General features: G+C 40.1%; 1 protein-coding gene across 1 annotated transcript; it reads left to right on the top strand.

Moving 5' to 3' along the window:
* The first annotated feature begins 92 nt into the window (after nt 1-92).
* On the top strand, nt 93-18,290 carry LOC111868810 (R3H domain-containing protein 4). The gene is made up of 6 exons (XM_023859852.1): nt 93-312; nt 3,906-4,078; nt 7,803-7,921; nt 9,189-9,377; nt 15,040-15,181; nt 18,086-18,290. Exons 1-6 carry the CDS (start codon nt 248-250, stop codon nt 18,232-18,234), a joined length of 837 nt encoding a protein of 278 aa, XP_023715620.1. The 5' UTR covers nt 93-247; the 3' UTR covers nt 18,235-18,290.
* The last annotated feature ends 9,645 nt before the right edge of the window (nt 18,291-27,935 follow it).

Genomic DNA, 27,935 nt, shown 5'->3' with positions numbered 1-27,935 from the left:
TTGTAGCCACATGCATCTCTATGTTATTGCCTGGCAATGTAGCCGCCATGACGTTAATAATGAATTATGCTGCCATCTATTCGCAGCGTTCAGGCCAACGCTGCGATCCGAGTATTATCGGGTAACAGAGAGAGAATTTAACAAATTTAACCCATTTGACAAATCAGTGGTGTTGCTCGGTGGGTGTTGTTGAAGTGTTAAGTGAAGAGTGTTTCAGTTATTGGCCTGTGGTTTCATAAAATTTAAAATGGGAGTTATTAGAAAGAGTGACCCAAAATTGGGAAAATTTGACTCGTCGGAGGAATCTTTGAAGTAAGCGTTCACATTTACGTAATCGATTTTATAAGGCCCGTTATATTTGAAATTGCCAAAGATTACGCCAACAGCACTTCGGTGTTCAAATTCAGATTTATTATTAGACTTCCAAACGTATTGTACATTTAAATTCATGTCGTAAGGTATGGCATTATGTAACACTGGCATAGATTTAGTGTGTTACATTCCTTTTATGTTATATTGGACCTTCATGTTTGCAATTTTGCCTTGTTTGTTACTTACCGTTTATTATTCCAGCCTTCAGAGTATCAGCAAATGCAGTGTGACAGATGCCTGAGGAAATAGTAAATGAATACAGTATAATGCACAGGTCTCAATTAATGAAGGTTTTTGTGAAGTTAGAGATCTAAATTGTAGTCTTACAGTAAATGAATCTTATGTACCTTTAGTGGTTCCCCCCCCCCCTTGGCACTACAACCTCAGTGGGCCTAGGCCTACCTCCATGAACTTCTCTGACCTTTAGATTGATTGATTGATTGATTTATTTCATCACTGTAGATCATTGTACATGATATATGACAAGTCAAGTTAATTCTGAATATTAACAGTTGATATATAAGTATATTAAAATTACAATAGTTACAATTTTTACTGCTGATTACAATTTAGAATTAGTTAGATATTCTTATTTGTGGAGAATTTGATGGAATGAACATTGGCAGGGGAAACCGAAGTACTCGGAGGAAACCTGCCCCAGCGCCATTTTGTCCATCACAAATCCCACTTGCTCAGATCACAGTGGTGGGAAGCCAGCGACTAATCGCTTAAGCTATGGCGTGGCCTTAGAATAATGATATTGATAGCTAATGTAATGTTCTCAGCAGATTGGTGCCCTTCTTGATGGCCTGGTATTCTCGATCTCTCTCTAAGCGGCCTACGTAGACGTCCCTCCATCTCATGATGTCCTTTCTATCACATCCAACATGGTGTCTTGATTCCTTTAAGCAGAAGAGAACTGCGCAGTATACATTCATAGCATGCTGGTATAAGCTCAACAAGTCACTTATTCTTGAATTATCTGGTAATATTGATGTTAACTAGGATTTATCCCCAAACAAGAAGAATTCATCTATACTATAAAAACAATGTTCAAGTAGAAATGTTTTCAAAGTCTTTTTAAATTTGTATAGTGCTGGTATGTCCTTTATATATTGCGGCAAGTGGTTTAAAAGACGAAGTCCAATATTATTGAAGTTGTTTTTACACAGACTCGTCCTACATGGAACTATGAATAAGTTGTCTTTTTTTCTTGTATTGTGTGAGTGTACTGCTGAATTAGTGATGAAAACATTCAAGTTGGATTTCATGTAAACTAATATTTCATATATATACAGACTTGGTAGAGGTAATATATGTAACAATTTAAAATATTGTTTGCAGCTGGTTGTTTTTGTATTTACATTATAGTTCTAATAGCTCTCTTTTGTATCTTAAAGATCAATTTTGCATTCGCTGAATTGCCCCAGAATATCAATCCATATGATAGCAGGGACTGAAAATACGCATAGTATAAAGCAAGAACAGTCTCTAATCCTGATACTTTTTTGACTATTCGCAAGCCAAAACATATTTTACATAACTTACTTGCTAGTTAGTGTTGGTAGTTGCAAATCATTCATTTCTCCATATGTGTACACGTTTGAATTAAGTACCGTGAATGAGGGAGAGTAGGAGTATATACAGGGTTTTGGTGGGAAAGCCAGAAGGAAAAAGACCACTAGGAAGACCTAGATGTAGGTGGGAGAATAATATTAAAGTGGACACAGAGTGCCGATTCCCCGTGTAGCCCCTCTCCCTTCTATTCCTGCTCTTATACAACTGTTTTTACTTGACTGGACTCAGTCTGTTGCACCTGCCCACGCTGGTTCGCTCATAGATTTCTGAAGATGGAAGCAATACATTCCTCTGAAATGTTGGTTAACACTATCTACATGGCGCCACATCCCCGAAGACTGCTTTCATCGTATTCACTGCCATAAAAACCTCAAATCTTAAATAATGACTAGTGAAGACACGGAAAACTGAGAAGGCGTAGTGTTCGCAGTAGTGATTTGTATAGTGTGTTGAATAGTGAAGGTGTTATAATTATTTGAAGTTACAAGTTGTAAGTGTTCAAGAAATCCAGTTATCCATTCAAACCGTGTCCAGTCAGTAACAGGTGACAATATATTTCAGGAGTGCTTCCAGCACTGTTATGTACAGAAAAACAAATGTGTACATGCTGTAGCAGTCTTACTTTGAAGGAGGTTCAACTACTGTATCTGAGTCCAATGTTCCCCCATTAATTGCTGTTATTTGGTTCCATGGAATGTTGGTTAGTGATTTGTCAGTTAAGAAATCCAGTTTTAACATGTGTTTTGCTTTTCTTTGTAGGGCATATAATGTTGGTAATTTTATTGAACATTTTGCAAATTGTGAGAAAAATGGTGGATATATAAGGTTGCACTACCAGACTACAAGAATGGTTGACCAATGTGATTATGGTCGTAAACATTGTCAGTGCACATTGGCAATCATTGGCTGACTATGAACAATGATCAATAGGGTATTTAGACATATTGTGGAGATATTGCTGGATTGAATCGTTGAGTAGTGAGACATCCATTAGTGGGAGATGACTACAGTATTTTGGTTCTCTTAGGTTCAGTCTTCATATTTTCTGATTAAAACTTGTATACTGATATTAAAAAATTTTCTGATTAGGTAAATACTTATCATTTTGAATGCTTAATGGGCTTCCCACCGCGGCGGCCCAGGTTCGATCCCGGGTCTGGTCAAGTGGGATTTGTTGTGGACAAAGTGGCGCTGGGGCAGGTTTTCTCTGAGTACGTCGGTTTCCCCGGCCAATCTTCATTCCACCAGTTGCTCCACAATCACTCTCACCTATCATCTGGGGCTGGTACGATAGGCCAGAATTGGCCGCAGTACAAGGGACTTAGTCCCACCCCACTAGCAATAAAAAAAATGTTGATATGACTCAGAAAAATCTTAGTTACTTATGGAGTTGATCAATTCTTGAGGAGAAGCCAAATCTGCAGATACTCAAGAATTTCGCAGCATTTTACAGAACCCGAAGGTTCATTACCGTGTTCACAAGAGCCCTCCACTGGTCCCTATCCTGAGCCAGATTAATCCATCCCATCCTATATCTCTAAGATCCATTTTAATATTGTCCACCCACCCACACCTTGGTCTTCCCAGTGGTCTCTTTCCTTCTGGCTTCCCCACCAATATCCTATATGCATTCCTCTTCTCCCACATCCATGCTACATGCCCTGCCCACCTCATCCTCCTTGACTTGATCATTCTAATTATACTTGGAGAAGAGTACAAGTTATGAAGCTCTTCATTATGCAGTTTTCTCCAACCTCCTGTCACTTTATCCTTTGGTCCAAATATTTTATTCAGTCCCCTGTTTCAGAAAAATCTTAGGAAACTTCTTGCCTGTCTTATGTTGTATTTTGTCTGCATAGTTTTTTAGTAGAGTTTGCTGTGGGGACAAGATATTTAGTATGTTCTTTTTGTTGCTATGTGTGAACCTTATTCTTATCAGCAATTCATTTTTTCAGCATTCCTGACTCAAGTGATGTTGATCATTCAGGATTATCACATGAAGGTGCTCACTTTACCCCAGTTAACCAAACCGCAAGACGTATTCGCAGTAGATTACCCTCTGTACCAGTGTCAGTCTGCACCCAGAGAAAGCATTTGGGCAAGAAGAGATCTCGTCGTTACGATAACGGTTAGAAAGTAATTTATGGAAATAGTGATAATATACTAGGATATTGGAACTGTTCAGAGACACCAAGCTAAAAATTCAGTGATGTGCAATAGCTGAACACTGTAAAGTATCAAACATGGTATTAGTAGGTCACAATAGAAGCTCTAACAAACATCACACTATCTATCATGGAAACCACTGAAATAGTCAGCCCCACAACTTCCAGCCATGAAGATGAATACAGAATGAGTAAAATATGTAGGATTTGATGTTCTTTCATTGGTGGTTGCAAAGAGTCCCTTCTTCTGAGATACAATGCCATGTGGTCTGTCAACTCCAGTTTACTTTCACCGGATTACATGACATTGTATTCCAGAAGACAGAGCCTTTGAATAGAGTCTCTTTGCACCTGTTTTTCCTCTAAACTTTCTTCGTTACCACACAGTCATTTCCCATTGGATTATGCCATGTTTACCCCACCTTTACTTTCATTGCAAGACTTCAGCTGTGACCCCTTTCTATTGGATAGCACTGTGCTCCACGCCCTTACCCTTATTCTCACTGAAAGACATATATATATATTCTACATTCTTTTGGTTCATTCACCATGAAGGTGAAGAGTGCAAGTGTGCCAAAACTGAAAAGCTTTAATATATAGCACAGTTAAGCCCAGAGAACCTGAATTACAATGCAATCATAAGTGTGAAATGGATTTCTAGGTATTTTTTTGGGCAACTGTTTATACGCATGAAAATGAATGTAATATCGAAGTTACAATGGTTATTGCTTATATACACAGTTTTATGTCACCTAAAAATTAAATTCGCTTAGTGGGGGGTGGAGTCCAACGGGGTTCACTCAGCATGGCAGCCACTGATTGTCCTATTGTAGCCTGTCTCGGGTGATTATGATGATGGAGAATTTGGTGGATTGAAGAGTGGCAGGGGAAACCGAAGTACTTGGAGAAAACCCGCCCCCAGCGCCACTTTGTCCACCACAAATCCAGCTTGACCAGACCCAAGATCTAACCCAGGCCGCCACAGTGGAAAGCCAGCGACTAACTACTTGAGCTATGGCGTGGCCTTTTATCTCACCTAAAATGTATTTGAACTTTTTCTAATGTAAACAAATATTTTGGTATATGTTATGCCCCAAATTTGAGATAGTAGAGGTAAGCCACTGCCCAAAATGTTCGCGACGAGCGAACAGTGTTGCACAGCTATTGCCGCAACATGTAAACATCAGTAATGGCAAGTAGGGTAAGAATTTGCTGGCTCAGCAAGGCTGTGTCCTCACAGCGCTAGAAGTTTGCCTAACTCGGGCACTGGAGAATCGGAATAGATCGCTTACACAGCGATCAGACGCAAGGGGGTCTGCCCACATCCCGATAAGACCCAATGAAAACCTAACTTTAGGAAATTAGAACACAAGGGAGGAGCTATCTACCCCCTTGTCGTCCACGCGGAATCAGCGAATTAAGACTATAAATGAGGGAAATTCAAGAGACTTGGAATTCTGATTTTAAACAGAATAGTCAGTTGTCAGCCGGAGGCGCTGCTCAATATGGGTTTAACAAGCGCCGGAAGGGCCTACAGTCTTCTATGTCAAGTAAGTCTTGTTCACGTATATTAGCCATGCCGAGTGATAATAACGTTGTTCCATAGTATTGGTGATACAGTGTGTTGAGATATTGCATGTGCAATTTCAAGTGTACCCAGTGAGCCCCGAGGGTAGGATGATAGATTAATGTGAAGGCCTAGGACATTAGGCAGGCCAACAGTGATTCATAATATATATATATATCAAAGTTAGGGTTAGTGTGTTATAGTAAAGATAGTATATGGGAACTTGAGTTACAAACATAACTAAGGGTAGTTTATGTAGACGAGACCGTACGATAGATCGGTAATCATAGATCATGTATAATAAGAAATGTACAGGGAAACTATATATGTTCTCGAGGGGGACTTGCATGTCCTCGTTAGCAAGTCAGAGAGAGAGAGAGAGAGAGAGAGAGAGTCGCGAAGCCTTCACCCCATGAGGGGGAAGAACTTGAAGAAACAGAATATGTAGTCACGACGGAAGGACCGTCTTTGTAACCTGTAAATAATGTAAATTGTGTATATATATATTAATGTAAATAGACGGCTAGGATAGGATAGGATGTACCGGGAGTGTAATTCATATATATATTCCACTTCCCACACCCGATCCCGAGTAATCCTGACGAGCGAGGGCAGAACTGACACAGGCCGCAGTGGCAGCCGAAGATGAAGATAAGAATAGGCAGGGATAGGCTCCTGCCACACAGGCAGAGTACGGTAGCCTTGATAGTAACGCCCTCCCAAGATCCGAAGATAAAGTGTAATATTAATGGATTACGTGGCTACCTGTAAACCATATGCGGAGTGGTCAAGAAGGAGCTAAGACTATATGTCAGGGAGTAGTACCAACAATTGAAAGAACAGAAAATAGATGGTGGCAGCTTGTATGACAGAAGGAAACTCCGATATAGGAGAATCCTAGCTAAGGGTAAGCTAGGATGGTTGCGTTAACGCCTTACAGCATAACCAGTGGAGGCAAGGAGGGGTACCTGCACACCCCCGACGGCGCGACGTTACCAGGAGTACCAGTTTACGACATAACTAGTGGAGGCGAGGAAGGATACCTCCACGGCCCCTACATGCGGAGTTACAGTGGTGACAGAGGCGGGCTGACTCCACGCCCCCCTGTACCACGGCATTACAGCGGCGGCAGCAGCGGGAGGGATACCTCCATTCCCCCCCTGCGCCGCTAGGGCATTACAGTATATATAAATAAAATCAAGTAATATATGGCTTAAAGAACAAATAAATTAATATTTCACATATCTATGCATCCTGTTGTCAGAATGTTCAGATAAGCAACTCATGTCATCTGGTAAGCGCTCATCTTTGTTTTGATACGGATATTCTCAGTTCAGGGTTCTTTCAGGTTAAGCATAAGAAGAGCATGACACTTCAGTAGGCTATAGTATTAAACCTGGGGATCTTGTTGGCCAAAGCCTTTTGAGATAACCAGCTTTCCAAAAAGGCTTTCGATTTCCCTTATGCTTGCATTTTATTTGTGACAGCTTAACCATCTTGCCTGTGATTAGATCTCTCATCAGTCATTTGGTCTGAAAATGCATTGAAAACTGAGGTAAACCCCTGTGTTTACAGTGTAATTAAGAAAATACACCCAGTAATTAAAGTCTGGGTAATGGCACACCATATGCCAATTTTTTTTAGAATGTGATGGTTCCTCATAGATTATGGGTGGATTTTCTGATGCCCATAAACTTGCTTTATGAGGTCACTGAAGTGAAACCAATCTTTATCTATAAATTTGAGATACAGAATCCCAGGGTCTTTATCACTAACTGTTGAAACCACATGCAAAAATTCACACATCCATCCCTGTCCATTGGAAACAACTCTTAAATTACCAGCACATATTATGGCCACTGTTTTTTTTTCTCTTAGCTGCACTTTCGCTCATGGTATAGGGTGGTCAGGTCTCTTGGTTATAACTTAAGCTGTAATTTAGGAAATAAGCCAGCATTGCTTCTTTAAATTGTAAATAGTATTTTACTGCTGAAAGTCTGGGGCCTCTAGTAAGAGGATAATCCTGTAATTTTGCTTTGAGTTACCCATTCTTACTGTGATGAGACTTGACATCATATAAATTTAGCATGAGTTCTGTTTGTGTGTATGTCTGCTTTCAGCAAACCAACTCATGACATTATTGGAAGAGGAAGAGCTCGGAGAAGTGTCTATCCATGATCTAGTCCAAAATTCTAATGATGCTTTTCAAAAATTATTGGAGAATAGGGACTGCCTAGAGGTTAGTCCATTTATTTTATAAGTTGCTTGATTATTTTGCGATATTGTTGATTTAGAGGGTAGAGAATGAGTTACCTCTGAAGTACATTATATTTTTATAAGATTTTTATTACAGATGTAACCTTCTCTGCTATCTGTTAATTATACCCTTTTATGTCCACAGGAACCCTGTTCTGTAGTTGGCTAAATATGGCATAAACTCCAGTGCATATATTACTCATGTAGGTAGATGCAATCTGAATTTTGTGCATTGTGAACAAGCTTGTAGCACTGAAAACAAGTGACACGTCAGCTTCTTATCCATGAGGTCTTCAGGTTAAGCCCTGAGGCAAGGTAAACTGAGCTAAGTGCCAGGTTAAGACCTCGCTACACAGGGCCAAAATCTGCTTTGTTCCCATTCATTTCCATTAAAACTTTATGGTGACATTCTGTTAGCTCTTGTGAGGTAAGGCATTCTGTAGTAGCTGCAGTTTCCTTCAGATGACTGGCAAATGACTGCTCAGTGCACTCTGCTACTGATCATAAGCATGTTCACTTTGTACAGTTGAAGTCAGTAGCATAGAGCTATGTATAGGGTGTCCGGATGAAAGGTATCCAGAATAAAACTTTTATGTCTCGGGAAGTAATTGTCATACACGTATCCGGGTTATGTCATCAGAAAGGAAAACTGTGTAATTTTTTTTTTCCGTGCCTGGCTTATGTGCATTTACTGCCACATTTTTGCCACCATGTTAGGAATCACTTGACAGAGTGATGGCCGGGAGATAGATCAACAGAAGTGGATCAGTCGCTTGGCCTCCTAGGTCGCCAGATTTAACCCCACTGAATTTTTTCTCCTGGAGTTATGTGAAGAACATTGTCTACTAGGTTAAGATCAACGACCTGCAACACCTGAAAGCCCGCATAAGGGATGCTGTGTCTATGGTAACACCAAACATGCTGGATCGTCTACACATTTTTTGTGCCACCAAGGGAGCCCACGTTGAAATTTATTGAAAAAGTGATATACTCAGAAAAAACTTTGATAATTTCTCTTTATAATGGTGGAACCCATAAATGTGTATAATAAAAGCTTTCTAAGATATAATGATTTTATTTTGGATACCTTTCATCCGGACACCCACCACCACTGACGTCTCAGGGATGCCTTGGTGTCATAAACTCCTGTGTAAAATCACAGCATATGTTATCATGTGTGTAAATGGAACTCCTGACATTAAATTTCAGAAACCTGGTAGAAGAAGCTTGCCGCAGTTTTACTTTTTCAGGCCTGGGACAACTTCATTCAAAGCAGCGAAGAAGTGCAGTTGATGGTAATTTCAGATAATGGTTTCTTTGAACGGCCTAGGAAGAAGATGGCTTCTTTTCCTTCCAGTGGGCCTAAGACTGGAGAGCAAGCTTTCAGCAACATCAAAACTGGTCTTCGCAGTGTCTTGAAAAAGAATCGTATACCATTGGTAAGATGTATTTATGTTAGATAAATGTACCGCATATTCTATTTCTTTTTAGTTTCAGTTAAAAATTATGAAGCTTCTGATAATTGTGGAAAAATAAATATGTTGCTTTTTTTCCCATCATTATTAAATTGAAAGCTACTGCATCTGTTAACTAACACAGAATTACTCCCCTTTGGACTGATGTGGTTAATCAAGAGAGAATGAAACCGAAAAGGAATGCCAGGCTTACTACTATTTATCATATGGGGAGGGCGGTTCTGTTATATTTTGTTCTTTCATTGTCTTTCCCATGTGTATTCCTTTACATGTTTGCTTCATTTATTTCAGTCAGTACTTGCATTCATCAGATTGGGGGATAGTATTCGGAAGAATGTGATATTATTTGGTGTGGTTTAGAAATGTGGGGCCTGACGAGTAATTGAACTGGTTTTGTAATAAAATACTGTTGCTGGTCACGAATGTGTGTGGTCATCTTCAGAATAATTGACTTCTGACATCATACATGCATTCCTAAATCTGTTCCTTGCAGCAAAACATTGCTGGAAATCATTTTCTGGAAGTCCCATTCAGAACTGTCATTACATTTGAATTCTTTAAGTGATTCAAAATGAGCATGGGGATATTTAATTCTGGGAACATGGAAAAACCATGGGCATAGATCATATGGTGTTTTATAATCATGCTTTCATTTTTTTTTGGAAAAAATTCATTTTACAGATAATTCTGTTTTTAGAGAGGAGCAAGGTTGTGACATAAATTCACCTGCCTGAACAGTGCTGAATGTACTGCCACAGATATTCCAGAACCAATAACTTGCAGGTGGATTGTTTGGTTTCTGTGTATATTTGGAGAATAAATTCATAATGGTTAACTTTTGATATCAAAGAAGCAGTTTGACACTATTTCCGACATTGATTTTGTCATCCACAATTTATGATCTCAGAAACTCTGTACATTTCTGTGCATTTTGTTTATGAGGCATACTGAAAAAATTAATGTTCTTTCACTATTTACTATTTCCTCACCCAGATTTGAATTATTTTTATAATTCCGCTGAGAAAATTTCCAAATCACCACTGGTACCGTTTTAGCGCAGTTTTTTTCTTGTTCAAATCTTAGTCCAACTCATTTTCACAGTTCATCATTCTGCACATTGTTCTCTTCCCATAATCTGACCATGATAATTTTTTTTCATTATCTTAGAAAACTATTGATTTGAATCACTGTTCCTCGAATTTTTTTTTTTTTACAAACACAAGAACACTTACTTACTTACTTAATAATGGTGCTGAGCCCTTCTTGAGGAGCCCCCAATTCTGCAGCTACTCAAGAATTTCCCAGCAGTTTATGAAACCTGTAGATTCATTACCGTGTTCACAAGAGCCCTGCACTGGTCCCTATCCTGAGCCAAACCATTCCAATCCATACCAGCCCATCCTATCCTATGTTTCTAAGAACCATCTTAATATTGTCCACCACTTACGCCTTGGTCTTCCCAGTGGTCTCTTTCTGGCTTTCCCACTAATATCCTATATGCATTCCTCTTCTCCCCATTCGTGTTACATGCCCTGCCCACCACATCCTCCTTCACTTGATCATTCTAATTATACTTGAGGAAGAGTACAAGTTATGAAGCTCATCATTATGCAGTTTTCTCCAATTGTTGTCACTTCATCTCTCTTCGGCGCAAATATTCTCCTCAAACACAAGAACACTACACAGTTAAAATGCTTATTAGAAAGCATATTGGGATACATGGTAGCGTAGTTGGTTGGGACACTATGCTACAAGCTGGAAGGTCGCGGGTTCAAGTCCCGATGAGGTCATTGGATTTTTTCAGTTGACCTAATCCTTCCAGCCGCACTATGACTCTGGGGTCAACTCAGCCTCTAACAGAAATGTGTACCAGGAATTAATTAAATAATTTTCCTGAGGAGTAAAGTGCGGCTGGCGAGTAAGGCTGACAACCCTACCGCCATCTCTGAGCCGACTGTCTAGATAATGTGGGAGCCTCAACGCCTCACAACCCTATGGGCCTTCACGGACTGTTAGAGGGATAGCTTTACTTTACTTCACTTTACTTTTATTAGAAAGCATATTATGACTTCCATGAAAGATGAATGTAGATTTTACGCCTTAGAGCAGGATAAAGCATGCTATGCCTAAGAGTGTCCAAACTTCTTAAATCAAAGGAAGGAAATTAAGTTTTATTATTATTATTATTATTATTTAACTGCAATTGGGGTTTCGCCCGGTGGCAGTGGTACTACAATAAGACAACGGACAAACAACACACATTACAACAATAAGACAACAGGCAAACAACACACATAAACACATTCAAACAAAACACACCACACAAAAGAAAAGTGAAACATACTATAAAACTATATTACATACTGTAATAAACTAACAGCAATGAATGCGCAATGCCATGTTCTCATTTTCCCTTCATTTCGCTTTACTGCACTTACGTAATCCTCCCATCCTTAGCACTATCACTACACTTCACTTCATTTTAATGCATTTTTTTTGCTGAGTTCCACCCCACCTTCACTTCACCTCTTTTATCGCTTTCCTAACCCTCTTCCTAAAATTACTTTGTTTGCAGGAGAGAGTCCCCATAGCATCTGAAGGTAGGTGGTTCCAGATCTGTATGGTCATATTAATGTGGTTAGCGTGGTTACCATGTTCACGTTTTACTAGTGCTAGTGTAGCTTCCATCTCTCAAGTTCATGTCTTCACCACAGTGCTATTACTGATTGTGGAAGATTAAAAAATATATGAAATAGAGGTTGTTTCCAGTGGCATAAGATTCATGTCAGAGTTCATTGACATTTGTTTAGTGGACATGAAGGTAGGTGGACAGATATGACAATCGCTATATGCATTGTTCTCTTTCACTTAATGCAAAGAGCACATAAAACGGGCAATAAAACTGACTGCAGTACTTATTGAAGAATTGCATTTTTTCCCATAGAGATAATGGGTTTTCGGACTTTATCCATCGTCCTGGTTTTAAGATAACTAAGAAAAACACAACGTGTGAGGCTAGCTCTTTCTAAGGGGCCCAACAGAATAGGTGTTTTCCCTCACCTGAGGACGGAAACAGATCCAGTTTCCGAAACGTCATGTTTTTGTTAGTTATCTTAAAACCAGGACAATGGATAAAGTCCGAAAACCCAATATCTCTATGTGTTATACACCATCGTCAGAATCCTATAGGAATTTTTTCCCGTTTCATACAAAATATTGTATTTAAGTATCCTGCTGCATTAATATTGTAACGTGTTTTGAGTTACTGAAGACGCCGTAGAGATGGTTAATTGGTTTATTTAACAATCTACAAATAACGGCTACAATTAATTATCACACAGTTGCGGGGTTTCACACTTTATAACCCTAATCGCATTAATCTGTTAACACTGTTGCTGGGTTTCACGATTTATAACCCTATGCGCAAATCAGTTCACTCTGTGTTCAGTAGTCTACACGTTGACAGTAGGGGAGCTAGGTATCACTGTATCACACACTCCAAATTACACAATCACACACACGTCCGGATCTTCTTTCCGCGACGGCCGCTATACTCCAACAGTAGTCGGCTGACTGGAGAACTGTTGATAACACACTCGGCGACTGTCACTTTATAACTCTCCTCGGCGGCTGTCACAGTACAACTCGGCGGCAGTCACAGTACATCTGAAGTCGCCGACTGCTACAGTAGAACTGACTGGTACCAGCTGTGCAGCTCACTTATATAGCTGCAGTGCTTGCCGGTTGCGTAATGAGTGCCACGTCACAGTAGGAAGTTGATTACGGGTACGTAGCTTTGCGCGTTACGTCACCACGGAGGGGAGTGGCGGGGCGGGAACTCGCCTATTACCGTAGTAACACGAGCATTACGTTGCCGCGGAGGGGAGTGGCGGGGCGGGAACTCGCCTATTACCGTAGTAACGCGAGCGTTACGTTACCGCCACGTACCGCTGTGGAGGTAGGGGTGATCCATAGCTCAACATGTCACAATATATTTCCACCTTAAATGCAACTTATTATTTTGTCACCCTTCTTCCTCACTATGGTCATACACAGCCATCATCAGGTGTTCTTTATCCTGTTAAAATTGTTGCATTATATGTCAAGTTATATATCGTGTGCAACAATTTTAGCAGGATACATGATGCCCGTTGATGGCCATGTATGGCTGAAACATGTAGTGAGGAAGAAGGGTGAGTAGATGATAAGTTGCTTTTAAGACGGAAATATATGTATACAAAAGATTCATATGAAATACTGCCCAATATTATTCACTTAAAAGTAACTCTGTACATGGATGAAGTTATTGAGGACCATTAGTGTGGTTTTTAACATCAGTTACTGGTTAGATATTCTGCATTGTCAGATATTGAAGAAAATATGGGAATACAGTTGGACATTATATCACCTATTTATAGACTTGGGGTCTGGCCACATGCTGTTATGAACATGGTAATAAACATGCTAAAATCTTCTTGGGCAATCAGCTGTATCAGTGTTGTGTCGAAAAAACTTTCGGAGTTCTGCGTCTTTATTATCAGGGTCAGGGTGATGAATGGTCATGCATCACTGGTATATACGAGGGGGGACCCAAAAATAACCGGAAACGACCTGTTGCATGCGCATGCTTTGTAGTTACGAGTTGTGCTGCTAGGTGATGTTAGCGGGGGGTCCCCCGCGACTGTTAGTGAGCTGGCGTCAGTCTGAGTTAAGTGGTTTGTCTGTGGTGCTCTGTTGTGTGCGTTCCTGTTTCAACCCTTCGGTGATTAGTGAGATGGCCGACCAGAAGGAACAAAGAGTGTGCGTGAAATTGATGAAGATCATCGAAAGACCATTGACCAACTTTCTGAGGAAACGAACATCTCATGGAGCACGGTCCAGCGAATTTTAACCGAAGGTTTGCACATGAGACGGGTGTCTGCAAAATTTGTTCCTCGCTTGCTCGGAGATGACCAAAGAGAAAACCGCGTGAATGTTTGCCGCGACTTGAAGAGTGAGGTGCAGTTTTCCCTAACAGAAAGCAAAATTTCACGCACACTCTTTGTTCCTTCTGGTCGGCCATCTCACTAATCGCCAAAGGGTTGAAACAGGAACGCACACAACAGAGCACCACAGACAAACCACTTAACTCAGACTGACGCCAGCTCACTAACAGTTGCGGAAGACCCCCAGCTAACACCACCTAGCAGCACAACTTGTAACTACAAAGCATGCGTGCGCAACAGGTCGTTTCCGGTTATTTTTGGGTCCCCCTTCGTATATCAGTCTATCAAATTGATGCCTTGACCCGTTGGTGTACTGTCTAGCAGGAGGGTGGAGTCAGATTGTGTGGTCACCCATCCAGCTGCACCGTGCCACTTAACCTAGTGTCCCTGTCGTCAAATCTTACATGGTAGTGAACATTCAGTTTTCACAATAGGTAGAGATATCTTGACTAGAAAAATAATTATTGGCTTATCAGGAAGGAAACTAGATCAGGGAATTAGATGGTATCATTTATATGCATAATTGTGTGGCGTAATATATAACTGTCTTTGAGTTTAATTTGTTTTATTTACATATCTTGGTTTTTTTTTTATTATTCTTGGTCAGTTATATCAGTAATATTTACTGTGTGTTATTTTAGGGTATGCTGGAGTTTTTGGAAAATCAGGTTGTAGACTTCTTCTCAAAAATGCCATGTGGGACTTACACTTCATCATCCCTGTCCAGTTATGAGAGACTGCTGTTACATGCTGTATCCCAGTACCATTTTCTTAATTCATGCAGTAAGTTTAGTATATTTGTCTCATTTTCTAGTGTTGTCTTACCCTTACCAGGGTGAAAGAGTGTCTTTGTGCTGGTGAATAATATGAGTATGTGAGAGGAAAATGCATGCTGATAGCAGACACAGTGAGCACTGTTGTTAAGTGTGGGAATGGCAAATAACATTCTTCAGAGAACTGAATGTGACTAAAGGAGCATGTGATGAGATAAAGAACGTTGTGGGAAACATAGTTCTTTTCTGCATTCTTTATACCTGAAGGACTGCCTCTGTGGCCTAGTGGGCAGAGTTCCTTGCTACAGATCCAGAGGTCCTGGGTTTGATTTCCAGTGCTACCAGATTTTCTGAGAAGTAGTGGGCCTGGAACTGGGTCCACTCAGCCTTGTGAGGATAATTGAGGAGCTATTTCAAGGAAATAGTGGCTCGGTCCAGAAAACCGAAATTAATGGCCGTGGGGATTTGTTGCACTGACCACATGACACCCACTATCTGCTAAAGTTAGCACTAACTTCACTGACAAGCGGCGGTTGCGCAGTTGGTGTACTTCACTTGTGGACTACAGGCCACAGATATTGTTTTTATATGCCTGAAGAAAGGGTTGCATCTCACTGACATTGCAGTAGCATCTCTGTCCATGGAGTTCTGAATTGTGAACTCTTTGCTGACATAGAAGCCTTAGCCAGTAGTTGACACTTTTGTGGCCAGTAAGAGCTCTTTTATGTTTATCTGCTTAAATATTCAGAAGAATAAAAATAATTATATTAGAGTTGAATGTAAGAGCTTAAGTAGGTTTTTATGTTTTATAGAATTTTGTAATATGATGGTACATTTTTGAGAAATGCAGTTAAGCTTTAATTGTGTTATATTTTAGCGTCCTGTTACACTGATTCATATCCATGGTTTATGCTAACCATCTTACAGTACAACCCATGCAGTAACAGGAGCAAAACACAACACAGAACACGATACACAAATGTATATAGGAAGAAGGCTCACATAAAAGAGGATTGGCATAATTCACATGTTTGAGTGCGACGTAGGATGAATCCTGAAAAGTTTTATTACTTAGAATTCATCGACATATATGACGAATACAGATTTTAGTCATTTTAGAATGAAGACATCATGGCATGCAGTACAATAGTTTAATGTGCATAAAGACACCTGAGGATGGCACATTAGTGCTGAAACATGTAGTGTGGAAGTGAAGAATAAGGTGAAATAGTGTATACACTGTAAGACGGTTAGCATAAAGCTTTAACTGATCAAAAAGAATGTACATAGACATTTTAACTGCGTATGCAACGGAGCCTTGGTAATCTGAAGCCACATTAATTTGAACTGACTTCCAGTACCACAAGAAAAAGTCAGCACCTCCAAAAATTACAAATTTAACCTAATCATTTGATTTCCTTGCAGTAACATTAGTTCTTGTTAAACATGATACAGTATTACATGTTAATTGACCTGCCTGTTTAGGTGGTGAAAGATGTAATTTGGTGGAGCTTGCCCTGAACTCAGCATGTAGTTGAATGTCCACTGGTTTGGGTCACTGTTTATGTATACAATGTACCTATAAATTTTTTGAATAAATAGTTTTACAAAAAAAAAATAATCTGCTAATCTGCTTTAATTAGTTCACATTATTGAGGTTTTACTATAATCTTATTTGTCTGAAGGAGCAGTATGATTGAGCAGTGTATCAGCAATGAAAAGGTTGCAGTGACATTTGGATATTTCTATTCAAGCCATTTAAAAATGTTTGCACTTTAACATTTCAGTACTTCCTATGCATAGAGCTGTGATTTTTTTTAATTAACTGTAGGTGAACTATTGTTATGTTCATAGAAGAACAGTATGGTTTGAATGGTCTTACATTCTGTAAAAAAAATTAAAATTTAATGTATCACAGGCATCAGATGTACAAATTCAGCACAAAACCAGGTGACATTGTGCATAGTTCATTTCTTGAATGTTCTGGATATAATAATCAAGCTCCTTCTGTATAACTAGGAAAATCTTATTTATTTAATGTGCTGCAGAAAATAAAGGAGCCGGGCTAGTGGAGTCGGTATAGCGACTGGCTATGTGCTGGACGACAGAGGGGTCAGAATTCTAGTCCCGGTAGGGTCAAGAATTTTCTCTTCTCAGTGTTGCCCAGACTGGCTCTGGGGTTCACCCAATCTCCTATCCAGTGTGTAGTGGGGGCTCTTTCCCCTGTGTGTAAAGCCACCAGGGCGTGAAGCTGACCACTCGCCTCCAGCTAGTGCCGAGGTCAAGAAAATGTGGATCTATACATCCACTTCCTCATACACCTTCATGTTGTAGTGCTTAATTAGTTAAGCACAGGGACAACTTTACTTTTTTTACAGAAAGTACATTAAAAACAGATCAGTAATTGGATACATAATAGAATAATTACAGACAACTAATTAACAATACTCATCATCAATTGGTGATCTTAGTTCTTACTCAGATCAGATTTAGCTGTCTTTTGCTTCTGTCACAATACATGATGTTTGTTCAGTAAAACATAAAATAGAGCTGGATTTTACTTATTTTCTTATATAATTTTCTCTTTTTCCCAAATTTTTATTGTTCTGCATGTTTCTGCTTTGGAGGTTTTGTGTGTATTTGTATTTGTATGTGAATGAAAAAGAATTAATAGATTATCTGGCTCTCACCTCAATAAGTACCGTTGATTGATTACTGTAAAATCATGTACTTCATATTGTTCCCATTTGGTTTCATCCACCTGCCTTCTGTTTGATGCAGGTTGATGAAAAGCGCATACAACTGTAACATATCATTTTCATAATTTACGTGTATGAAACATGTAATTTCTGCACACACAGACATTAGTGATTGTGCATATATCACTTTTTAATTTCAAAAATAATTTTAATAGGTTTTGATTCTGCAAAGGAAAATCTTCGCCTCGTGAAAGTCTCCAATCCCTATGAAGTGTATCGGGTGCCAGCAGTGCTGTTGGGGCAGTATCTGGAAGACAAACGAAAGACAGCTTCAGGCAGCTGTTACCTAAAGTGGGCACCATGATAGAGTGGTACTTAAATTCCTGGTTATATCATTGTCATTGAATGATTTTTATTTAAATTTTANTGAAAAGGAGTAGCACTTCTTACAGTTACGTAAGGTGCGGGAGAAACAATGAAAAATTACTAGGAACAATGTAAGATTTGAGGTTTTCACGGCGGTGACTATGAAGAAAGCAGTCTTCTGGGATGTGGCACCATGTAGCTGTGGTGTTAACCGACGTTTCGGAGGAACATATCGCCTCCATCTTCAGGGTAGAAGGAAAAATAAATATTTCCGAAATTATTCTGCTTGCACCTGTTCTCACTGTCTCTTCACTTGCGGATTTCTTATTTTTCCTTCTACCCTGAAGATGGAGGCGATATGTTCCTCCGAAACGTCGGTTAACACCACAGCTACATGGTGCCACATCCCAGAAGACTGCTTTCTTCATAGTCACCGCCGTGAAAACCTCAAATCTTACATTGTTCCTAGTAATTTTTCATTGTTTCTCCCGCACCTTACGTAACTGTAAGAAGTGCTACTCCTTTTCATGCTGTACAGTATTCTGTATGATATGCCTGTTAATCATTCATTTAATATTGGCTTCATATTTACTGTTATGGGAATGATGGGCTCATATAACAAGCCTCTTGCTTCCATGTGGTCACTTATAAGTGCATTACATAATTTAATGAATTTATGTTTAGCAGGAACAGTTAATGTAAATACTTTTAGATCTGTAACACTGAAATAAATACAAATTTTCAGTATCAGAAACAATATTGTACAGCATATCTTAAATCAGTTCTTGGAACAGTTGTGCTGTGCAGACTAAGCTGTGGTATATCAGACTTGTATGTCCATAGAGACGGATAGATTATTTCTGCTTCTAGCTTCGTTCTCTTTCTAATATTGTAGCATCCTGTTGCACTTTTCACTTAGTATGAATGAGTTCCACTTTAAAGTTTTATGCTACATGTTTCCAAATGTGGTCATAATCAGGTGTTAAAAATTATAGAAGAGGTAACTGCTTTTCTTCTATATCATTACTTATGTTGTTAATATATAGTTTCCAGAATGCGCATTGAGGGGACTATATATATAACCTAAGCGATGATGCAGAAGACGGTAGTTCCCTCATCCATAATTTTTAACACCTGATCATAACCACATTGGTCAAAACATGTAACATACAACTTTAAAATGAATAATAAGTTTTATGGAATATCAGTGTTGCATGTGACACTTCATTCTCTTTGGTTGAGGGGTAGGAAGAATGTTGGATAAGCGTTCATGGCTGATGGAAGTTGCATCATTTCAATATGAACCTCTAAAGGAAAGCAGAAAGCAATATTGTAATGGCTCCAACATGTAAAACTATAAATTTCATATACTGTTGTAACAGTAATGAAAGACTGATAGTTACTGTTTTGGAAATAGTTTCATATAGGTGTGCCACTTTCAGTGATTGTTATGCCCCAAAGGTTATGTACAAGTACATATATGTTTTTTTTTGGGTAATTTGGAATAAGTGTATCTAGACTTTAAGATTAAGAAATAGAAATAACAAAATGTGCCAGTAGCGAGGCAATCGCTTTGTAATCAGAATGTTAGCATGACAGTGTAATAACGCTGACATTGAGGAAGAGGCTATATGAAGTGGGACATAAAGAACTAGGGCATTAGGAAATCGCTGAGTCGGAGAGGGCGGTAGACCTGAAAGAGCCAACCCCCTTTCGATAAACAGCCAATGAGTGGGCCCCACCGACCCAAAATCATGTCAGGATGGGCAGGTGAATACACCCCCGGAACCCAGCGAGTCAGCAAAAAGAGGGTACATAAACTCTAGAGGGATCAATCAGAAAAAAAAGATCATTAGTTGTCATTAGAGGCGGCTGTAGGCTATTGCCAAGAGAAAGATGGTGATGAGTAGATACTGGTTGGTGGCGAGCGCCTGTCTCATCAGCTCACGTAAGTGGACTCACTTCATATAAGCCATGAACATTCATCATCATCATCATCAGTAATCTGTCAAGACGACAGGTCCACAGTCTCTTTCAAAACAATTCCTCCACTTAATGCGATCTAGAGCTTTCTCCTTCAAATGACAGTATCCTCTTCTGTCCCCAAGGTCATCCAGCATCTTCTTACGTCTTCTTCCTCGTCTTCTTGTCACTTCTATCCGCCCATCTATCTTTCCTTCGATAGCTTCTTTTAGAAGGCAGTTTCTGCGTAAAACATGACCAATCCAATTAGCCTTCCGTTTTCTTATTTCATGTAGGATATTCCTCTGCTCACTGACTCTAATTAACACTTCTTCGTTTCTCACATAATCGGTCCAACTGGTCTTCTCCATCCTTCCTCCAACACCACATTTCGAAACTTTCCAGATGTTTCTGATCTACTGCCCTAAGTGTCCATGTTTCATCCCCATTCAGAGATATGCTCCAAATGTAGCATTTCACTAGTTTCTTCCTCAAATTTAAGTCCAATTTGCTGGTAAAAAGATTCTTCTTCTTGCTAAATGCAGCTTTTGCCATGGCAATCCTGGATTTAATTTCACAAGTACACCTTCCATCATCTGTTAACAAGCTACCCAAATATTTAAAACATTTCACATTCTCCACTTGTTTTTGGTCTATCTTTATTGTGACTGGGGTTGGTTGTCTCGAAATTTTCATTACTTTTGTTTTCTCCACATTCATTTCCATGCCATAGCACCTTCCAATTTCAATTAGTCTATCAATCATGCCCTGTAGCACAGTTTCTTCCTTAGCCATTAACACAAGGTCATCTGCATATTTCACAGTTCGAATAATTTGCCCTCCTACTTTGAAGTCTCCGAGCCCATCCAGAGGTTCCTTGGTAAGGCATTCGCTGTACAAGTTGAACAGAATTGGTGATAAACAGCATCCTTGTCGAACTCCTCTTCCAATCTGCACACTTCCTGTCTCCCCTCTGTCCAGTCGTACTCTAACTTTCTGATCCATGTACAATTTGCTAATCAATCTTCTTTCACGCCAATCAATACCTGTTTCTTTTAGGATCTGCATTAATTTGGTCCAGCTTACCCGGTCAAATGCCTTCTGCCAGTCTGTGAAGCAAACACACAGTTCTTCATCTATCTCCAAAGTTCGTTCCGCTATAATTCTCATCATCCCAATTGCACATGAACATTAAGTGTGATAATATTAAAGTGCAACCCCCATGGAGAGAAAGTGAAGACTAGATGGACTAGGTTTACAGAGAAAGAGAGACAGAGGTATAGGATACCCAATAGCAGGGTGACAGGAGTAGAACTAAGGTGCACTGCAGGATAATAACCCACATGCAATGCGAACCGGCAAACGTCGGCGAAGTGTGTATATATTATGTATATAGCGACATAGGTGAATAGAGTAGGATAGAAATGTGCTGTGATGTTAACTGAACTTGCCTTCCCTCAAGTGTTACCGTCCTCCCTGAATGCTCCTGCATCTCCCGGATCCTATAGGAGAATTGCAAACTCAAGCCAAGGCGACAGTACGTCAGTGATTGTAAATTTACTTGAACCCCCCTTTATGGCATAATAAGATGGTGGCAGCGGCGGGATACCGTCACGCCCCCATCACCACAGCATAATAATTGGTGGCAGCGGTGGGATACCTCCACGCCCCCTGTCACCACGGCATAATAGTGATCATGCAGTCAAAGGCATGTATTGTTTTCTGTTGCTAAAACTGAAATTTTGTATTTAAATCCCTCTTGGGGCATGGATGTGTGTCTGTCTTTTTTTTTTTAGACTACTTTCCTTATTTGGAAAAAATAAAAGAATTATGGGTTCACCTTGCTATCTGTGTGCCCAGCCCTCCCATCCCCAACACCTGAAAGCCAGAAGAGATGGCAGTTGCTATGCAACGGCTTGGTAAACACATTTCCATGGTAACGAATACACATACAACAATAGAAGAACTGCTGGATGCAGTATTTTCTATGCTGTCAGTGTTGTATCACATACTCAGTATGCAGTGAAAGGAAAGAAGGTGATTAATTCTTCCCAGAATTGCTTGTTGTTTCTGTCTTAATGTTGCGTTTTGTGGGTAGAGGCCTTGTGATGGGCTGACCACCCTTCCGAGGAGTCCTACCAATTGTCTGTAATCAAGATACTGAAACCCAGAAAAACAGGGGGCCTTGGACTGCTTTGATCTCTCATGCCATCATTAACTTCAACAAATCACAATTTTTGACTGTGAGTAAATTTTGAAATTTCAGTCTTCTGCCACTGGCACCAGGGGTCTGGATTGGGAATTAGATTTATTGAACTCTTACAACTCATAACTACAAGTTCAGATTATTCTCTCACTGTTCTACACACTTCATAAGTCACTACAGGACACATTAGGTCTTCTCAGTCTTTTACAGTTTCCACTAGCCATTACCTGGTAACAGCAGATGTTCCCCATACTCTGGGTTCTCAAGCTATCAGCTTCTAACAGCAACAGCTCACAATGGCTGAACTGCAGTTCTCTGACTAACTCCCAGGCTGGTGGCCATCTCACACCAACCTCCTGGTCTTCTCTTCACAGACTAACAGCTGACCAAGCTTTAAACCTCATCTTGCTTATAACCCCTCAGCACTGACCATGTAGAAAACACGGCTCTTCCATTGTTACCCCAATCGTGTCCATGGGAATGTGCCTGCCAGCGAAGGCATCACCCAGCAATTGCCATGTATACTCGCTTATTAAAAATCTTCGGCCTGGCAGCGAATGTTGTCTCATTGTCTGTTTCAAGGTTGCTACCAGCAACAGCTCTACACACTACAGTATTATTTGACATGGGAGCATGTTGCCTAGCAATGGCCATATCTTCTTGCTTCACTATTCTGACTTTCAGCCGTCATGTCACCGTATATTTTACAAGACGTTTTGAATGAGATTTATGAGTACATTTTGTATTATATTCCCTTTATTGCTGTTTGAGTGTAGTGGGTTGATATGTTGGTAATGTAAAACTGCTGTTTGTTACATTGTTAATGTACTAGCTTGTAATTGCCTTTTATATTGTAATAGGAATGTTTCAATACCATGAAATGTTTTTTTTTTTATGTTAGAAGAGTGACATTCTTTATTTCGTGTTGAATTTTATAATTTCAATTATATATGTACTTGTACTATTCTTCAGCAACAGTGAGTGTTTCTATTGTCACATGTGGTATTGTTGTGAATGTGTCATGCATTCTGTTCTATAAACAAATATATGATCACTGCCTTTAATGTCATATATTAACACAATATGAAGCATTCTTGTTCTGAAGCTAACACTGACACTTCAGATGTGTGCTAGCACAAACATAAAATAGAATATCACCAGTCTGTTCCTTTTTTAAACTAATAAACCTCATTCAGAGAAGGCTAGAATAACTTCTGAGAGTTATTTTATTATCACTCACATTTTGAAACCACCTTCCTGTTGTCTGTTAACCAGTACCTTGTTCCCTGACAGTGTCATTCATGTAGTCTGAGAGAAGAGTGATGTTTAGGGTGACTACCTGACTTTAGGTGTGTTTGAATCATTGGCTGCAGATTGCAGGAACTGATTCAAAAATAGTTACACTTGTGATTAAACCATGTTTAATGAAATATGTAATACAGCCCACATCAGAAAACATTGATTCACTTCCAGTTAAAGAGTGTATTATATATGGAGGTTTTTTTTTTATCCAACTTACTCTTAAATTTATTTCAGCATACCATCAAAGGATGTCAGAAGAAATTAGAAAGAATACAAAGGAAGGAATATGTTGATCAAGAATGAGGGAATCTTTCCCACAGTTCAAATCTGCTCTGATATTGTAGTAGACCCATTACTAGGTAACGACTGCGATACAAACATGTTCCCATGGCAGTGAATCCACACCAAAGAATAGAGAAACTGTTGGAAATGGGTATTTTGTATGCAGTCCATGCCAAGATGTTATAAGCAGAACAATGGGAGCAAGTCTGGCAGAAGTCACCCGTGTGGAGCCGGGGTCGAATACCTCCACCATGACCCTGTGAGTTGTAGGAGGCAACGAAAAGAGAAGTCTCGAATCTGAGACAGCAAAATATGGTAGTGAGTCCCAAGGGACTTGTACCCAAGAAAGACTGTGCTGGCAAGGGCCAGCAGCATGTACAGAAGACAGTCCCGCCCTCTCATCAGAGAGGGCACCCCAGAAGAACAAAACCGTAACTATCAAACAGTAATAAATATCTGGTCATAAGCCCCAGGAGGGTGCTTGATAGCAAGACTTACTGACTGGCTGTCACTCACAATGTGACTTTGACTTTGACTAGTCTGGCAGTCTGTGAAGAGAAGACTTAGTTCGAGCAAGAATCCAGCTGTGGAACGTTAGCCTGCGATCGATGATGTGAGCACAGAAGCTGAAGAATCTCTTGTTGAGATATATTACCACCAAACTACCAGTGAAAGCAGACTCTGATGATGATTCTGGTATTGTTGCATGTTTACACAGATGGAGGCAATGGCTGTTTCACATGACTCCCTTACTCTAGCTGTCAGGCCTCATGTCACATTGCTCCCTCCTCAAGGCTGCTCATCCCAAGTAGCCTATCAGTGTATCACCATTTCTTCTGTTTACTGGGAGAATGCCTGGAAGGGGCCAGTGCTCCTACAGTGATGCCACAGAAGCTGCTAGTAGTCTCTTCTTCTGTTTGGGTGGAGGCTGACACCTCCACAATGTTCAGTCACTTACTTTCTGCAGCCTGATGGAAAACCAAATTGGCTGTTCCACGACCTCAATTCTGAGAGTCTGCCTGACAGTCTTGTTGAATGCCTCTTGCTTCCTAAACGTATCTGCTTTGTTTTAGGCCGATGTCCCTTATGTCGTTGTTGCATTCTGGGCCCTTCCATCATCTCTTCTCAAATGTCGGTCTTCTATGATGACTGCGGCTGTTACACAGTGCAAGGCCGGCATGGCAGATCTACTGTATGTGGGCAATGGCAGACTTCTGCTGAGACCCACCATCTCTCAGGGTGTTTCTTCAGCCATCTGCGGCGCTTTATGGCCAGACACCAGCCCCCATATCGGTCCTAATGACATATGAATATGTCATTAGGAATGTCCTGGAAAGTCAGGCGAGACTAAAATTAAATGGGACATATTACCTGTTGGTCTGTGCTCATGATGTTAATCTACTGGGTGATAACATAGGTACCATAAAGAAAAACACATAAACTTTGACACCAGTAGGAGGTTGGTCTAAAAGTAAACACAGGGAAAACTAAGTATATGTTGCTGTCTCATGTTTTGAAAATATGGCACAGTTCAGATATCTAGGAATGAAACTAACAATGATTCAGGAGGAAATTAAGGGGACAGTGAATATGGGTAACGCTAGCTTCAGTTCAGAAACTTTTGTTTTCTCATCTGCCGTCTAAAAACATAAGCATTAAAATATACAGAACTACAATTTTGCCTATGGCTCTGTATGGGTGTAAAACTTGGTCTCTGACATTAAGGAGAGGAATATAGCCTGATGGTGTTTGAGAACAGTGTGCTGAGAATATTTAGACCAAAGAGAGATGAAGTGATGGGAGATTGGGAAAAACTGCATAATGAGGAGCTTCATAACTTGTGCTCTTCATCAAATATAATTAGAGTGATCATGTCAAGGAGGATGAGATGGACAGTTCATGTAGCACGAATGGGGCCGACGAGGAATGAATGTAGGATATTGGTGGGAAAGCCAGAAGGAAAGAGACCACTAGGAAGACCAAGACATAGGTGGGTGGACAATATTGAAATGGGGTGGTATGGACTGGATTGATCAGGCTCAGGATAGGGCCCAGAGGAGGGCTCTTTTGAACATGGTGATGAACCTTCAGGTTCCATAAAATGCTAGAAGTTCTTGAGTAACTGCACAATAGGCGGCTTCTCAAGAAGGGCTCAGCTCCATGAAGTTATTTAGTTAGTTATAGAAGTGGTTTCGGATTAAATTATTGGACACTTTTACAGCTCATGACTACACTTCACTGATTACTGTCACACAGACTAGTGTTCTCAGTCACATTGCTTGGCAGCAGCTTCGAACAGCGGATGTTCCTTTGCTCCTGGGCTAACGTTCTTACAGGTTGGTAACCATCTCATGCTAACCTCATACTCTGACTGCTGGCTTCAGCTGCTAGCTCCCAGGCTAAACTGAACTCCGGACTGTGTAAAAAACACCACTTCCAAAAGTTCCTCTGTTGTCACATGTGTACATTGCTTAGCGATGGCTCTGGCATTGTTGTATGTTTATACAGCTGCTGCCTAGTGCCGTTTCTCTAGCTCTCAGGCCTCATGTCACAATGTTAACCTTAAATAATGAGGGATACCCATATCTTCTTAATCTCTGTCATACCTAGAAATGCTCATAAGAAACATATATGGGTTTATAACATTAGACATGAAAGTGTGTGTATGCAGATAATACTACAAATTTTGTGTGCATAAAAGAATTAAGTACTTTGGTTTTAATTTATCATTCTGGTACTCTTCATTCATGTAGTCATTACTGTTTAGATAAATCCGGAGAAATACATAACCTCAAATGATTGTTTTTATATAAAAGTTGAATATGTGCACAATTTCTTATATGCTTCATTTCTATGGTAGACAAAATTTAAAAATGACTTTTTAACTTCTAAAATTATTGTTGAAATTATTTTAAAATTAGTATATTACTTAAAAACATTCCACACAAAATTACTGAACCTAAGTTTCTTATATTTTACATCTGTATGACTAATTTTTTTTATTGCTAGTGGGGTGGGACTAAGACCCTTGTACTGTGGCCACTTCTGGCCTATTTTACCAGCCCCAGATGATAGGTGAGGGTGATTGTGGAGCAATTGGTGGAGAAAACCGAAGTACTTGGAGAAAACCTGCCCCAGTGCCACTTTGTCCACCACAAATCCCACTTGACCAGACCCTGGATCAAACCCAGGCCGCCACGGTGGGAACCCAGCAACTAACCGTTTGAGCTATGGCACGGTCAGCTGTATGACTACATCAGCAGGTAAAGTTTTTTACTGTTCAATGACAAACGAAAGAATTAACATGAATGATTAGTTCTGGAGGGAAAATTTCATGGATTACTTCAAGGTACTATTACTAAAACTGGGGCATGCAGTAGCATAGTTGGTTGAGGCACTATGCTACAAGCTGGAAGGTCACGCGTTCGAGTCCCAGTGAGGTGGAATTTTTCAATTAACCTAATCCTTCCAGCTGCACTATGGCCCTGGGGTCAACTCAGCTTTTAAAAGAAATGAGTATCAGGAATCTTCCTGGGGGGTAAAGGGCAGCCGGTGCGTAAGGCTGAGAAATTTAGCGCCATGTGTGAGACAACTGTCTAGAGATAATGTGGAAGCCTCGATGTCTCTCAACTCTATGGTCCTTCATGGCCTGTTACAGGGATAGCTTTAATTTTTTTTTTATTATTATTACTAAAACCACCACTGGGGCATTCGGTAGCAAAGTTGGTTGAGGCACTATGCTACAAGCTGGAAGGTCGCGGGTTCAAGTCCCGATGAGATCGCTGGATTTTTTTCAATTGACCAAATCCTTCCAGCCTCTAGCAGAAATGAGTACCAGGAATATTCTTGGGGGTAAAGGGCAGCCAGCGTGTAGGGCTGACAACCTTACCCTCATCTATGAGCCGATTGTCTAGATAATGTGGGAACCTCAACGTCTCACAACCCCA

Source organism: Cryptotermes secundus, unplaced genomic scaffold (genome assembly GCF_002891405.2).
Source record: "Cryptotermes secundus unplaced genomic scaffold, Csec_1.0 scaffold112, whole genome shotgun sequence".
In the NCBI taxonomy this organism is placed as follows: Eukaryota; Metazoa; Arthropoda; class Insecta; order Blattodea; family Kalotermitidae; genus Cryptotermes; species Cryptotermes secundus.
This window is presented reverse-complemented; position numbering and strand designations above follow the sequence as displayed.

Coding starts and splice junctions, on each gene's coding strand:
- LOC111868810 (XM_023859852.1), top strand. CDS start 248: ATGGGAGTTATTAGAAAGAGTGACCCAAAATTGGGAAAATTTGACTCG. Junction 313..3,905: donor TCGTCGGAGGAATCTTTGAA/GTAAGCGTTCAC, acceptor TCATTTTTTCAG/CATTCCTGACTCAAGTGATG. Junction 15,182..18,085: donor CCATTTTCTTAATTCATGCA/GTAAGTTTAGTA, acceptor TAATTTTAATAG/GTTTTGATTCTGCAAAGGAA.